Source organism: Amphibalanus amphitrite, unplaced genomic scaffold (assembly GCF_019059575.1).
Source record: "Amphibalanus amphitrite isolate SeventyFive unplaced genomic scaffold, NRLGWU_Aamphi_draft 001061F_arrow, whole genome shotgun sequence".
NCBI lineage: Eukaryota > Metazoa > Arthropoda > Thecostraca > Balanomorpha > Balanidae > Amphibalanus > Amphibalanus amphitrite.
In genome coordinates, this window is record NW_024882555.1 from 194,883 (window position 1) to 208,915 (window position 14,033).

At 49.8% G+C, this 14,033-nt stretch overlaps 2 protein-coding genes across 6 annotated transcripts; both read left to right on the top strand.

Moving 5' to 3' along the window:
* The first annotated feature begins 28 nt into the window (after nucleotides 1-28).
* On the top strand, nucleotides 29-10,898 carry LOC122369678 (glutamate-rich WD repeat-containing protein 1-like). 5 transcript variants are annotated; one of them, XM_043344590.1, is made up of 15 exons: nucleotides 569-619; nucleotides 964-1,006; nucleotides 1,339-1,432; nucleotides 1,778-1,821; nucleotides 2,208-2,258; nucleotides 2,474-2,520; nucleotides 2,852-2,914; nucleotides 3,186-3,404; nucleotides 3,815-3,948; nucleotides 4,221-4,364; nucleotides 7,604-7,820; nucleotides 8,232-8,403; nucleotides 8,709-8,877; nucleotides 9,520-9,717; nucleotides 10,153-10,898. In XM_043344590.1, the coding sequence occupies exons 8-15, from the start codon at nucleotides 3,206-3,208 to the stop codon at nucleotides 10,288-10,290; spliced, it is 1,371 nt and encodes a 456-aa protein (XP_043200525.1). In that variant the 5' UTR covers nucleotides 569-619; nucleotides 964-1,006; nucleotides 1,339-1,432; nucleotides 1,778-1,821; nucleotides 2,208-2,258; nucleotides 2,474-2,520; nucleotides 2,852-2,914; nucleotides 3,186-3,205; the 3' UTR covers nucleotides 10,291-10,898. The 5 variants fall into 5 exon arrangements, with proteins under 5 accessions (XP_043200523.1, XP_043200524.1, XP_043200525.1 ...); XM_043344588.1 differs by lacking the exon at nucleotides 1,339-1,432 and having other exon boundaries at nucleotides 29-619; XM_043344589.1 differs by lacking the exon at nucleotides 1,339-1,432 and having other exon boundaries at nucleotides 559-619; nucleotides 2,478-2,520.
* Nucleotides 10,899-11,306: 408 nt separating this feature from the next.
* LOC122369672 (ankyrin repeat domain-containing protein 23-like) lies at nucleotides 11,307-14,031 on the top strand. The gene is made up of 2 exons (XM_043344579.1): nucleotides 11,307-11,571; nucleotides 11,966-14,031. The coding sequence occupies exon 2, from the start codon at nucleotides 12,448-12,450 to the stop codon at nucleotides 13,324-13,326; it is 879 nt and encodes a 292-aa protein (XP_043200514.1). The 5' UTR covers nucleotides 11,307-11,571; nucleotides 11,966-12,447; the 3' UTR covers nucleotides 13,327-14,031.
* Nucleotides 14,032-14,033: the final 2 nt, after the last annotated feature.

Genomic DNA, 14,033 nt, shown 5'->3' on the forward strand with positions numbered 1-14,033 from the left:
CTGAAAAATGCTAACGACCTTGTATTTCAAGTCAACGAAAAACTGCTCTTGGGGCGTGCCGTGCTTAAATTTAATATAATTTATGCTATTAATTAAAATTCAAAAGGTCCAAATGATTTTTGAAGCAATCTAAATAGTCCGCAGTACATGACCTATGTAACTTTGACCTGAGGTCACTCTGCAAATTGACCGTGCCGCGCTTAGATTTTACCCTCATTGAATTGGGAAGGTCAAATTGTATAGTCAAAATCATTTTTGAGTCATTCTGAGTAGTCCGCAGACCATTTATTTCGAATATGAATCTGAATCCGAATATGTTGCCAAATAGATGAACATTTCGCCGTGCTGATAAAATTGTCCTATTCAAAATCAGTCGAAGATCAGTCATCTTGTACTCATCGAATGAATAGCTAAGCTGTAATTGGCGGAGAAGTTGGAAGAAGGGCGCCGATTGGTTCTTTAGTGAGTCGATCTGCTTGCGCAAGCGCGGCGAAAGCAACGCGAATGGCGTGCTGTCAACCCCACGGAACGCAAGGACTTCCATATCCCTCATCCCAAGGCCGACCTCATCCTTTTCCTTTCCGAACCACGTGGCGAGCGGCTGGCGTGTTGGTGAAAGGTAAGCGTTTTCTCTAATGTTTCCTCAGTTTTTTTAATTATATTGTTCTTTGGAAATTGATTTCTCTTGCAGATAACCCACATTAGTTGTTGTGTCAAACTTTCAATACCGTTGGTATGTTATTCGGATTTATTTCGGTGTGTTACGTGCTCCAGAAGGTTAGGTTGAGGTGGGCCGTTATCTTCGTATTTCAAACATTTCCCCGGCCAATTTAGATGATGAATTATGATATCCAACTCTTAGCATTCATGATGCTATTCATTTCTCTGACCAGTTACTGTATGATTTGTTTTTGTTTAATCGTTCTTTGATGGTAACCCTCCTATACTTAAATTATGTTTCAGGTTCTTCTGTCTTGTCTCGGACCTGCTGCAGCCCAATTCAAAGGCAGGTTTGCTGCCAAATACCAATTGATATGGGAGTTCTCTGGGTTCCTAATTGTGTCCCAACACCCATCTTCGTTTTATGTTTGATACTTTATAAGTATGTGAAGAATCATTGACCTTTTCCTCGAAGAAGTAAAAACAATGCCAGAAGCGATATTTAAATGTAAAAAGTTTTAAAAGTTTTATTCAAATATAAATGTAACTTTTGGCATTGTTTTTACTTCTTTGAGGAAAAGGTCAATGATTCTTCACATGCTTATTCTGGCTATGTTCATCCCTAAAGCACTTCACACCATTACTTTGATACTTTATGATGGATATTTCAATTTTCAGGTTGACTATGCCATATGCTGACAAAGAAAAAGATACACTGTATCAGCATCAGACTGCAACACTTGGGTGCACATTGGCAACCAAATAACCACAGGTTGTTTGAAATAGACAAACACTATTTGTTAGAATTGTATTGTTCGATGTTCATGGAATTTTGTGACATAACTTGTATGGTACTGCCCGCTGACAGCTTGTGGGCTTCATCCGGATTCCTGCCCATGTAAATAAAAAATGTGTTGCCCACTAAACACTAGATTTAGTAATTCAGTGTTGCTCTTCCCAGCCACCTTAGTATTTACTGATTGACTCTGCTTTCTGTGATGAACTACGATATCCAACTCAGAGCATTCATGATGCCATTCATTTTTCTGAGCCAGCGTCTTACCCCGGCCGATTTATTTACAAGTTCGTGGTGCCTCACTTTTGTCTATTATTTCAGGTCCAGTGCTGATTTGGGTTTCTCTGGACCGACGTGAGGCTAAGGCAAGTCATTTTTGCATTCATGTTTTGCTGTTATGTTTGACTGGCAACGACAGTTTGACTAGGTTTATCAGACTAATTTCGACTGTCTTCACTCACCCTCAGCACCCATATGCCTTGCTGGCCACGTTTTTTACGACCATAGAAACCCTACAATTACATACATCCTACATGGTTACATGCCTCTCATTCACTAGATCTTGGTTAGCATTTGTTTCTGTAAATGCCATTCCTCCATTCAACGCGCCGGTCAGCGATTGATCACATGATGAATATCGATATCCAACTCGGAAAGTTGTGACGACCGCTCATGATCTGATCTTGATGTCGCTGAAAATTGTTTTGTTTTCAAGATTTATCGACTTACAGCCGTTTTGTTCTGTTTCCAGGATCGCTGTTGGGCTTTTTCACGTTGTCGAATATCAATTTCGACGCCTTTGGTAAGCATTTTGTACCGCTGTTCGTTTTATCCTGCTGTTATATTTCCTATCATGGGAAGTCATTCAAGCTGATAATTAATTTCCGTGATGAACTAAGATATCCAACTCTGAGCAGGCATGATGCCACCACTTATGCTGATCCACTTATGTCTGATTGGATCATATTTTAATCCTGTTGCACCATTGTTGATTTCGTCCGTTTTCTTTTGTTCCAGATAGTATATACAGCTTTGACTGTATCTTCGCCCCCTACAAAGCTACGGCAAGTACCTTTTATAAGCTCCTCGCTTGCCTATGGTCAATTTTAGTTTGTTTTCTCTACTAGTCCATTAAGGTTGCCGTGAATGACTTATTCTCGCTCGAGCATTTGCTTGATGCGATTTTGTCAGTCTCCTGTCCCGGCGATATTTTGCTGTGAAAGGGATATGCTAACTTGGGACTGGGAGCGTAACAATGAACTGATGATTATCGATATCCAACTCGGAGAAGTCATGACGCTAACACACCTACTGATCTAGCTTCTCCTTGTTGCTATTTGTCTGCGCTCGATGGCGGTGACTGCAATTTTGTGCTCTTTTTTTTTTCCTTGGCAGGCGACCTTCGAGCCGCTGTCTGCGGGTGGATAGCAGCAGAGGACGCGCAGCTAGACGCCATTGGTGAGTTGTTTGGTAGTGGAGGCGTGGGACGTGTTAGATGATCTCTCCCCAACCCGGTCCTATGTCTCGTGCAATTTCGAGGTCGTCCGAAATCTAACAACTCCAACACCTAACCACTTATCCATTTCACCCTATGTAAATAGAAGTTGTTTCTTCCCCTCATCTTTCACATTTGTATTTTGTCTCTTCTCCTTTGCCTTCCGTCTTCCCCTGCCTCCCTCCCTGATTAATATGCAGTGAGTGATCGAACCCCTTCTCCATCCCCGTCTAGGTATCCCAGGTCGACACGCTATGGACGAGGACGGAGAGCCGGGGCCTCCGGCACCGGAGCAGGAGGACGCGCCCATGGAGGACGCTGAGGAGGACGGAGAGGAGGAGGACACGCCCGCCGGGCCCTCGGAGGTGTTCCTCCCCGGTCGGCAGCTCGAGGAGGACGAGGAGCTCGTGGTCGACGAGTCGGCCTACGTCATGTTCCACCAGGCGCACACCGGTGAGGGCGCGGGATCGATTCCTGGCGGTGACAGGAGTTTTGAATTTCGATTTCGCACAAATTTTATTGTAGGAGGGAGGACTCGAGTTGTTATTTTCATTGCTCAACATTTTTGTCAACTGTGTTCAGCTTTCACAGGCCTAATTTGTCCGGTTAGGTACAATAAAAGAAGCCAACCTGCCAACGCGTCGACAGCATGTATTTTTTTTTGTGAAGCGAATTCTGAAAATGTGTCGTCCTTTTTTGAAGTTACTTTCGTTATGTATTGTGTGATGAACTACGATATCCAACTCTGAGAGCATTCATGATGCCAACCTTTGTTCTGATTGTCTCATCGTCCATGTTCCGTCTCACTGTGAAGCTCCCCACCTGACTTCTCCCCCCCCCCCCCGCCCCGCTCTGGCCGCCAGGGGACCCGTGTCTGAGTTTTGACGTGGTCCGCGACCGTCTGGGTGATAACCGCACAGAGTACCCGCTGACCATGTACATGGTGGCCGGCACGCAGGCCGACAAGGCGCACAAAAACTCCGTCATCGTCATGAAGGTCAGTTGAGCGACCAGACGGCGGTTTGGTTCTAGGTGAGATACGAACTTCGGTGATAAATTGTTAAATTATTCACTACTTCCTGTTTCATTGAATGTTGGTTAAAAAAAAACTGAATTTCAATGAACTAACATAAGTGTTTTTGTTGCTTTACATGATGCTCGATATCCAATTCTCACTGACCATGAGGACCACCTCTCACTGAACTCTGTCCCTCACCACTGCCACCTATCGGTCGATTCCCGCACTTTAACCTTGCTTCCGTCCGGCAGATGTCCAACATCCAGCGCAACAAGAAGTCCAAGGAGAAGGACTCGGATGACGAGGAGAGTGATGAGAGCGACGATGAGGAGGAGGATCTGCCGGATCTGGAGACGGCCACCATGAAACACCACGGCTGCGTCAACCGGATACGGGTGAGAGGCGCACACTGTGGGTGCTGCGGGTGAGGTGCAGGCGGCGCTCTCATGTCGGCAGAGCACTCATGAACCGTGTGTTTTTCGACAAATTATTACCACGATTATCGACGGTGGCTTTTTTTTCATGACGGCATTCATTCGAATGTATCTCTCCGGTGAAATGTACAGGTGGCATATGTTTAATTATTATCTGCAGGAGTATTTGCAATTTCAGTTTACGCGTCACGCTAATACAGGTTCGCAAAATCGCAGACAACGCAGACAAAAGTATGTGTTGAAAAATGAAAGGTCTCTACTATGCATTTCAGACCCTATGAGACCCTGTTTTTCGGCGATAATTTCTTCAATCTTTGTCCAATTAGCTTGAAATTTTGGCAGATGATGTTTCAGCTCAAGCGCCAATTTTTGTCAATATGGTCTTTTAACAAAATATAAAAATTTAGAGCACTTGTCGTTGCCTCGTAATGTTAAAATCGGCTCCGTAAATCCGGCAGTGGAGTAGAGGCTATCCGTACGTAGGCGTGACGTCACAAACACGTGACCATTAAGCTCCGCCCTCCCGGCGGACGGGGCGGTGACCTTGGCCGGTCAGTCGGCTGCGTGCAGCGGGCGGGGCAGTAGCTGTCGCACCGGGGCGGCTCGCATGGAACGTGGCTGCCGTGCAGTTGTCGTTGCAGCCGCAACTTCATCGAAGGAGCTAAATAGCGCGCATAAGTAACGCACTAGCTGAAGCCCTCGACTTTGTATTTATCACAAATGTACGTACACCTTGTTCAGCCACAAAAAAAATATCTATTTCCACACAAGATTCGGGCTTGTGAAAAAAAACGCTAATAAAAGACGCTGTTGATTTCAAATGCTTGCATAAAATTACGTATCGCGTCAGACTACGTCGGACGTCCTAATTGCAAAATATAATCACCATTAACAGGATGCAGTTATGTGTTTGATATATGAAATTTGATTAGGAATGTATGCCGGCGTGATCGATTTATATCATCCCGGTGCAGCATAAGCATTGAACAATGAACACCTTCAGGACTAATTCATTTTATCATCGACTTAGGTTGAGGAGGTCGCCGGACTAACTTGACCCCCAGATCTTGTGTGTTGAAATGCAAACATGAAAAGTAAAAGCCTAGAGATAGTTACCTCACCATTGAGGACATACCTACTGTTACATAAGTTTTACAAAAAGATACGTGTTTCTTGATGATCGTTCTCATGTAGTGCACAACGTCCGCCTGCCACAATTCTATTTATTTCTGTGCACGTCTTAACCCGCGAGTTGCTGGGGGGGGGGGCGTTAAACGCCCCCATTTTTTTGCCGGGCCATAGCACAAAAACCGCGCGCCGCAGGCGCGCCAAATTTTGGGAACCTGTAGGAAATTGATTGAAGTTTATTGTGACAAAGTTTCAAAAAAATCGGTCGGAATTTTTTTTTTAGATATCGAGGTTTTAGTGATGTCATGATTTCTGAGTTTTCGACCAAAAATGGCACATGTTCAAAAAATCATATAAAATCACAAAATAGACATACAGACATGCCGTAAACGCCATTAGACTGCCAATACCTTGAGCAATCAAATGGTTATCTTCGATTATTGATTATCGTTCCGCATTTTTCAAAATCTTGAACTGAATCTTGGCAATTTCTCGTGACTACTTCACGACCATGATACAGGCATTTCTTAAATGAAATTTTTTGAGCCAACACGTACACATATGAAAAAATGAATGTCACCATCGTGTTCTACGCCCCAAATTGCCCATAAAACATGTGTCACAGGTTGTGAATATCAGTTTTGATTTTCGGGGATATGTGCCTACCCGGTTGACCTGACCTTGACCCTGACCTATGCTTGACTGACCCCTACATGGAGCTGACACTCTTGTAGACCTCATATGATGGATTGTGCACCGTTTTGACAGAGTTTATGACGAGAGGCGCCCATTGCGAAGTCCTGAAGTCCATGCTACTGAAAGCCCGATGTCAGGTGTTTGAACTGACCTTGACCCGACCTGTGACCTCAAAATTCAACTTTGAAGTACTCATCTGATGCGTCTCGTCGCGTTCTTTCGTTTGCCGCCTCGTGCGTTTCGCTGCGCTTATTGGTTCTCGAGTTATCGGCTGGGGGCGTTTAACGCCCCCCCCCCCCAGCAAACGGTGGTTGGCGAAATACCCTAGCAACTGCCGGGTTAACAATATTACTCACACATGACATTCTACCATATGACACATTACGCTTCTGCCCCACCCGGCGCCCCGCACCGCTTCACGAATTACGAATACGGTCGTCTCGCTGGAGCGATGCCCCAGGCAATCGGCCGTGCCCGAGACTCTTCATCCTACTTTGTTGCTTTCTGCGCCTTCCTCAGAAACATTTATTGACACTGCCCAATATATCAATATTTTTGGGTCATGCAGAGGCTTACGCATGATCTTATAGGTAATCGCGTAGTGACCTGACCCAACCTGACGATGAGATAGGTGCAACTCCGGCTTAAATAAATGTTCAGAGTCCAAGAGTTCATCATCATCCATCTTTCCTTCTACGGCCGGTTCCGTTCCAATAGATCCTACCTTGATTCTGATCATTCTGAATATTCTGAGCTGGTTCGACGTTTAAATACCAAAATAAGGAAAAGAGGACATCAAATGCCCTCGAACGGATAATCTTTTGGCTTTCGTCCCGAAACAACTTTGCCAGCTTCACTTGTCTCCAGTACGTGGTCCCGCTGCGACCTCTCCGCGGTGCTGACACCGACTGAAGCGGCATAGACCCATCACGGTCACGGCCAGTGGGCGGAGTCAAGCTGAGCTCGGCGTAACGTGATTGGCCAGCGCTCCTATCCAATCTGGTGCGGTAGCGAGCGAGCCTCTATCCGGGTGCAAAAACTGATTAACATTACGAGCCAACGACAAGTGCTCTAAATTTTGATATTTTGTTAAGAGACCAAATTGACAAAAATTGGCGCTTGAGCTGAAACATCGTCTGCCAAAATTTCAAGCTAATTGGACAAAAATTGAAGAAATTATCGCCGAAAAACGGGGTCTCATGGGGTCTGAAATGCATAGTAGTTCAATGCGTTTTTGCCTAGTTGGAGCCTTCTCCATTGGAAGCTTCGCCGCTCGCAGTTCGTAGCTAGTTAAGCGTCGTACATGTGTCTAAATTTATATACGCATCGTTTCCTTCCTTCCCAAGATAACTCTCCCCCCCCCCATCCCCTCTCAGGCCACCACCATCCAGGACACTCCGCTGGCTGCCACCTGGTCAGAGACGGGCAGCGTGCACGTCTGGAGTCTGGCGCGCCCCCTGGCCGCCGTCGACGACCCCATGGTGGCCTCGGCCTACGCCCGGGACAGCGAGGACAAGAAGGCCAAGCCGCTGTTCACCTTCAAGGGACACGAGCAGGAGGGCTTCGCCATGGACTGGTCGCCACTCAAAGCCGGTGAGTGGAGCTGGAGGCCGGCGTCTAGCCAGTGATGTTAGAGCACCTCACTTTCCCCTACTACCTCCCGGCCTCCTATAGCAGTGTTTTCATCGCAATCTTAATTAGGAGGGTTTCACCCAACCTGTAAGAAGTTTTTCACAGTCAAGCCCTGGAATTTTACAGATGTCTGTTTTTCCGTTGATGATTTTCCACCGTTCAAGACATGGAAACAAAATGTTATTTTTCAGCTGAATGCATGTACTTGTTTTTGTCGGGCGACATAATGCTACCAATATGTTCGTCATTGTTCGCTGTTCACCCAGTATGTGGTATACATCCGTCCGACCCTTATGTCACCGCTCCCCCCCCCCCCCACCCCCCCCCCCACCCCACTCCCCCTCCTCTGAACGCCCCGTTGCGGCTCGTCAGGCGTGCTGGCCACGGGCGACTGCGGCCGCCACATCCACGTGTGGCAGCCGGCCGAGGGCGGCACGTGGCACGTGGACCAGCGACCCTACTCGGCGCACAAGGGCTCCGTGGAGGACATCCAGTGGTCGCCCTCCGAGCCCACCGTCTTCGCGTCGTGCTCCGTCGATAAAAGGTCCGTGCAGACGGGAGGAGAGACGGGTTGGAGAAGAGGTGGAAATAGTCGAAAAACAGTTGATAAGCTGAGGTGTGTAGAAGGTGGGAGTATTATACGCAGATCAGAGAATACTGACATTGAAGTAGAACTGAGGACTTAGAGTCTAGGGGCTATAGCATTGCGGGGATAAGGTTATAGCAGTGCTAACATTACACCTCTTGTCTCAGCAGCTGCATTGATATTGTTACTTTCCTGCTCTTTTTACTGATTTTACATCTTTTCTTGACCTGAGCCGCGTCGATTTGACCCACCCCTGTCCGCAGTATTCGTATCTGGGACAGCCGCGCGGCGCCGGCCAAGGCGTGCATGCTGCAGGTGACGGACGCGCACGACAGCGACGTGAACGTGATCAGTTGGAACCGGACCGACCCGTTCATCGTCAGCGGCGGCGACGACGGCAAACTCTGTGTCTGGGACCTCCGGTCGCTGCAGGTGGGTGACGCGTGATATAATTACTTTTCCAGGGCCCAATCTTACCAATGCCGTGAAAAGGATTTGGCAGCACTGGCCGGAGTTAACGGCACTGATATCAAAGATATCCTTTTTATTTACATCCAGCTAATCTTGCCCAGTGATTTTGGTAGTGTTAATGATTATTAATGTTGCCTGAACGAAGGAATAAGTAATTGTGGAATAGTTCTGAATGTTACCAAATGCCGTGAATGCGCATTCACGGCATTTGGTAAGATTGGGCCCAGGTTCGCTCGAGATAACAACGTTGGCGTGATTTGAATCGAGAACCTAGGAAGTGCACTAAACGTTGAAGAATGCGTGTCAATAACCCGTACTAAATACAATGACTTGGTAGCAATAAAGAACAAAACACGTGACTTTTGGTTGAATAGTTGAATACCAGATGCCTGTTTAATCTACTAAACTCTAAAACCCGACCACTGTTTGACTCTTCCCTTCCTGTGGTCGAGTAAGCCGGTGGCGCTGTTCAAACCCTCCCTGACCTATGCCTCTCTACGTATCTGACCAATGTCTCTCCCTCTAACCAAAACTGCTCTCCTCAGTACGGTGGGCCGGTGACGCTATTTAAACACTCCTTGACCATTGTCTCCTCCCCCGCAGTCGGGTAAGCCCGTGGCGCTGTTCAAGCACCACTCGGCTCCAGTGACCACAGTGGAGTGGCACCCATCGGACAGCACGGTGTTTGCGTCCGGCGGCGCGGACGACCAGGTGGTCCAGTGGGACCTGGCCGTGGAGCGGGACGATGAGGCGGCCGCAGAGGGGGCCGCAGAGGGGGCAGAGGAGGACCAAAAACTGAACGTGAGTTAGGGGAGGAATAGGGTGGCAGACGGCGCCAAACTGAGCGTGAGTGTTTGAGAGACAGACAGGGAGGGAGGAGATGGGGAGGAATAATAAGAGATTAAGAGTAGCAGTAAGAAAGGGAACGGAGGTTGGGATGTTTTTATCTGTACAGGATATACAGTTTTGTGTGGTAAAGTGTGGTTGGTAAAATGTGAGGGGCTATCAGTGAGACTATTCGGCGGTTGTTTGGGAAAACTAGGACGGTCGTTACTTTCCTGTGTGCATATGGATGGAATGTGTATGGTTTTGCTTCAGGATATATCGTAAAAAAGGACGGTCGTTAGTTTCCCTTGCCCATTTGGTTTGAATTGCGTCTTGAATATGAAGAACGTGCGTTCTACCTGTGTCAGTTGCCGCTTCTCTTCATAGTCTCCGTCCCCCCTGTGTCATCAGGAGCTGCCGCCACAGCTGCTGTTCATCCACCAGGGTCAGGAGGACGTCAAGGAACTGCACTGGCACCCGCAGGCGACCGGATGTCTCCTCTCCACCGCCCACAGCGGCTTCAACGTGTTCAGAACCATCAGCGTATGAACATGCCGCCCGGTGACCCACAGAGACAAACAGGGACGCTGGTCAGGTGGATGTCGACGGGTGTCGTGTCTCGTTAATGGCGTGAAAGAGCTGGGGAATATTTTTTGGCGTGGGGGGGGGGGCGTTGCTGAGACGCGTCACCGACTTCTTTGGTAAATGGCTCCAGTTGGTGTCGCATGCTGTAATATGTGAAATCGCTGCAGTGTATATGATGTTGATGTGTGCTTATTTCCGCACCGCTAAGCAGTGAATCTTGCGTGGAATGATGGCTAAAGACCTCAGAAGAGTTCAAAAGCCGCCAACTGATACTGTGTATTTGTGGGCCTTGATGTAGGCGAGTGAGGAAGGCGCGTCCTGTGTTTTCGTTTTGATTTCGAGCGAGTGAGAAAGCGAGTGAGTTCGCTCGAATTTGGTGGTCGTTGTTGATTCCTGAGTTGTGCGCTGTGCGGTACAGAGGGATCTGCAGTGCAGTCCTGTGGAGTTTATCTCGTGGTTGGTGGACGTTTCGGTTGACTGCCACTGGTGTATGATGCGACGCACTAGAAGTGTAACGTATTCTACCCTTTCGAACCAACGGTACTGAGGAAATAAAATGAAATAGGGGCGAAGATTTTGTTTTCTGACATGGAAGGCGAGTTTGTCGTAGTGTGAAGCGTCAGAACAGCGCAAACATGTGAAGCATCCTGCGGTCCCATAGAAACGTGCTTTGGAAAATATCGAAAACGGCCGAGGTGCGGTCGCGGTGTTTCATCTTGCCTTCGTACACGAAATGTGAAGCAGTCAACGCGTTAGGAGATCGCTTGTGATCTTGCCAAGCCTACGTGTGATGCTTCTAGCCAGAGCACACACCATTACCCATTCCGACAGCGGCGAGACGTCGCCGCCCAGTCGATGATTCGATGCGACTCGCCCCGTCGGGCAGCGACATTTACCCGCCCCGTCGGGATCTATTCGCGTCGGGACCGACGCAGCAACTCGGGACCGAGAAGCGACCGACGGCGCCTATTTATAGGAGGGTCGCAGATGCAGCCGTCCTCCCCTCGGCCGTCGGCAGGCCGCCTGTCGGGCCCCCCGGCCGGTCACGTGTACCAAGCGGTGGCAGTGGGGGCGGCAGACCCGCGGAGGGAAGATGCCCCAGGCGTGAGGATTTCCGTGAGCGCTGTCGTGAGGCGAGTGTCGCAATCTGAAGAGACCAGGTGTCAGGAAGTTGAAGAGATGTAGCTAAAACGAGTGGTGGCTTGAAGGGAACGCAGACCTCAAAAGCAGCTGATCGTTTGGCAGGTAATTATGAGCGGGTAAGGCCGCTGACCTCCCGGGGTTGGCCGCGTTGTTTCATGTTTGTTTTTGTGTCAAGAAGCAGTACATGCTAGAAGTGATAAATTATGATCATATCAATTTGCACTGCGGTGAAGTCAACTTAAATATCGCTTTGAATTCTACCACTCTCTGCCATGGTCTGAAGCATTGCATAACACGAAGGCGCTAGGGAACTGATTTGGCGGAGCTCCAAGGTAACGTCGCATTGGCTCCAGCATTGAGGCCCTCTCTTTCGAAAGGCGTAAATATAGCAAAAGGTAAACAATAACAGAGGTGTGATGAGGCCTGATTTGCATTTCGTGAATGTCGATTTCTAGTGAAACGTGAGTCCTTATGGTCGTTTTGCACTCCGTTTCAGCTGGGGGAGCCGTTGGGGGACGTCGGCAGCGATCCAAGAGCCTCCATCCAGGACACCAGCCCGTCTCACAGGCTAAGGAACGTTCATCCCCCGATCTACCGACAAGGTATAAAATTATCAGACAGAAAAAAAAACTTAGACCGGTTCGAAACGGTTCGGCTTCATCGAGGATCTCGGGAATTTAGTCAGTCAGTGTTGTCGCATCACCGTACTGACGCGAATCGAACGGCGTAAAATCTCCTGGCAATCTCCATTCGTTTTAGATCCAGCATAGCCGGTGGTATACAAGGCTGAGGAGAGAAGCATTTCGACGTCATCAGTGCCAACTGCCAATGTCAACTCTAACTGCGACCGGCAAGTGCTGGCCTTAAGCAGTGCGACTAAACAACTTTCGACGGGCTCAAGATTGTCTCCCTCGGCCCCATCCACCCCACCCCCCCCCCCCAGTTCCCTCCTCCCTACCCCTCTCCCCTCCCGCCGCGATGTCCGCGGCCCAGCCGCTGCCGCCGGCCGCCCCGCCTCGCCCGGGTCCCTGTGACCTGCGATTGGCCATCTGCAGTCAGGACGTGCGCGCCGTGCAGGCTCTGCTGGCGGCCGGCGCCGACCCGTCGCTGGCCCACCGACACCGCACGCCACTCTCCTGGGCGCTGCAGGCCGGCCGGGCGGAGATCGTGGCCGCCCTACTCTCCGCCGGCGCAGACGCCAACGGGCGCAGCAGTGACGCTCTGGAGCGGGTCGAGCCGCCGCTCATTACCGCCATCCGTCTGGGCCAGGAGGCGAGCTTCGCGGCCCTACTGACCGCCGGCGCCGAGCTCGACGGCGAGGACTTCTACGGCCACACGCCGCTGTGGACGGCCGTCTGGCACCGGCAGCTCAGCATGGCGTTCCAGCTGGTGGCGGCCGGCGCGCCGGTGGCGGCCGACTCGTGGCAGCAGTGCCCGCTGTACCTCTCTGCGCGGCAGCCGTGCGCCGGCTGGCGGCGGCTGGCCCTGCTGGTCACCCTGCTCGGCGCCTCCGTCAGTCTGCGGGACGGCGAGCGGCGCTCGGCGCTCTGGTGGGCGTTCCACTGGGGCGACCAGCGGCTGGCGCGGGCGCTCCTAGCGCGCGGCGCCCGTCTGCCGGAGGGCTGTCCGCCGCTGGAGGAGATCCCTGCGGAGTTCCTCAGGCAGATCAGCGGGCCGCGCTCGCCCCCACCGCTGCTGGAGCTCTGCCGGGCCCGGGTGCGCGCCCTGGTGGGGGTGACCGGACGCCGACTGCCCTGCCGGCTGTCCCGCCTGCCGCTGCCCGATGTGCTCATAGCTTATCTACAGATGAAGGAGTTTAGTGAGGAGGCCACAGCGGCAGAGCGATGGGAGGGATGAGGAGAGGAGAGAGCGGTGGGAGGAGAGGGGAAAGAGCCGTGGGAGCGACAGCGCTGGGAGGGAAATGGCAGGGACTTTGTGACGCACTAACACTGTCGACGCATTGCAGAACTAACGACCAACGGGAAAAGGCAGAGGAAAGCGTTAGCAATGACTTGCAGTAACTCAGTGGCATCATTTCCTCAGAGCGCTCGGGACGTTCTATCAAATGATATTGTATTTGCGTGATGTTTGCTTTGTGTACGTGACTCAGCAAGTTATATGACGTGCTACAGAGGATGCAAAACGCCCTAACCAGCCCTCAGGCCCTCAGGCATTATAAACGCCCTCAGGCATTATAATACGCATAAGCTGCAATGACGGATTGTCATAGACTATAATTCGTTGAATCAGTGACGATTCAGGATTAGATCATAGTTATTTTGATACAAGTTTGTATCATCCGCTGAATACATCATTATATTTTTAATGTGTTTTTGGAATCCATGTGGAGTGGTTCGTCTCCATGGAGTTTTTAATCACCTCTGGCGAGGTCTTATTAAGCTTATAAGCTCTTATCAACCTCTGGCGACTTGGATATCTTGATTGTTTCACAAAATGTAATCGGAACGTCAGTGGGCTCGTTCAGAAGCTTTCGACGACAAAAAAAAAATGTGCCAAAATTTGATTTGTCGAGATGCACCCAATACACATGAAACGGAGCTCGT

Excerpts from the sequence above, each read along its gene's own strand:
- LOC122369678 (XM_043344588.1), top strand. The coding sequence starts at position 3,206 with ATGGACGAGGACGGAGAGCCGGGGCCTCCGGCACCGGAGCAGGAGGAC. Across the intron at positions 4,365-7,603 it reads GCTGCGTCAACCGGATACGG|GCCACCACCATCCAGGACAC; the intron begins GTGAGAGGCGCA and ends ATCCCCTCTCAG. Across the intron at positions 8,878-9,519 it reads GGGACCTCCGGTCGCTGCAG|TCGGGTAAGCCCGTGGCGCT; the intron begins GTGGGTGACGCG and ends CCTCCCCCGCAG.
- LOC122369672 (XM_043344579.1), top strand. The coding sequence starts at position 12,448 with ATGTCCGCGGCCCAGCCGCTGCCGCCGGCCGCCCCGCCTCGCCCGGGT.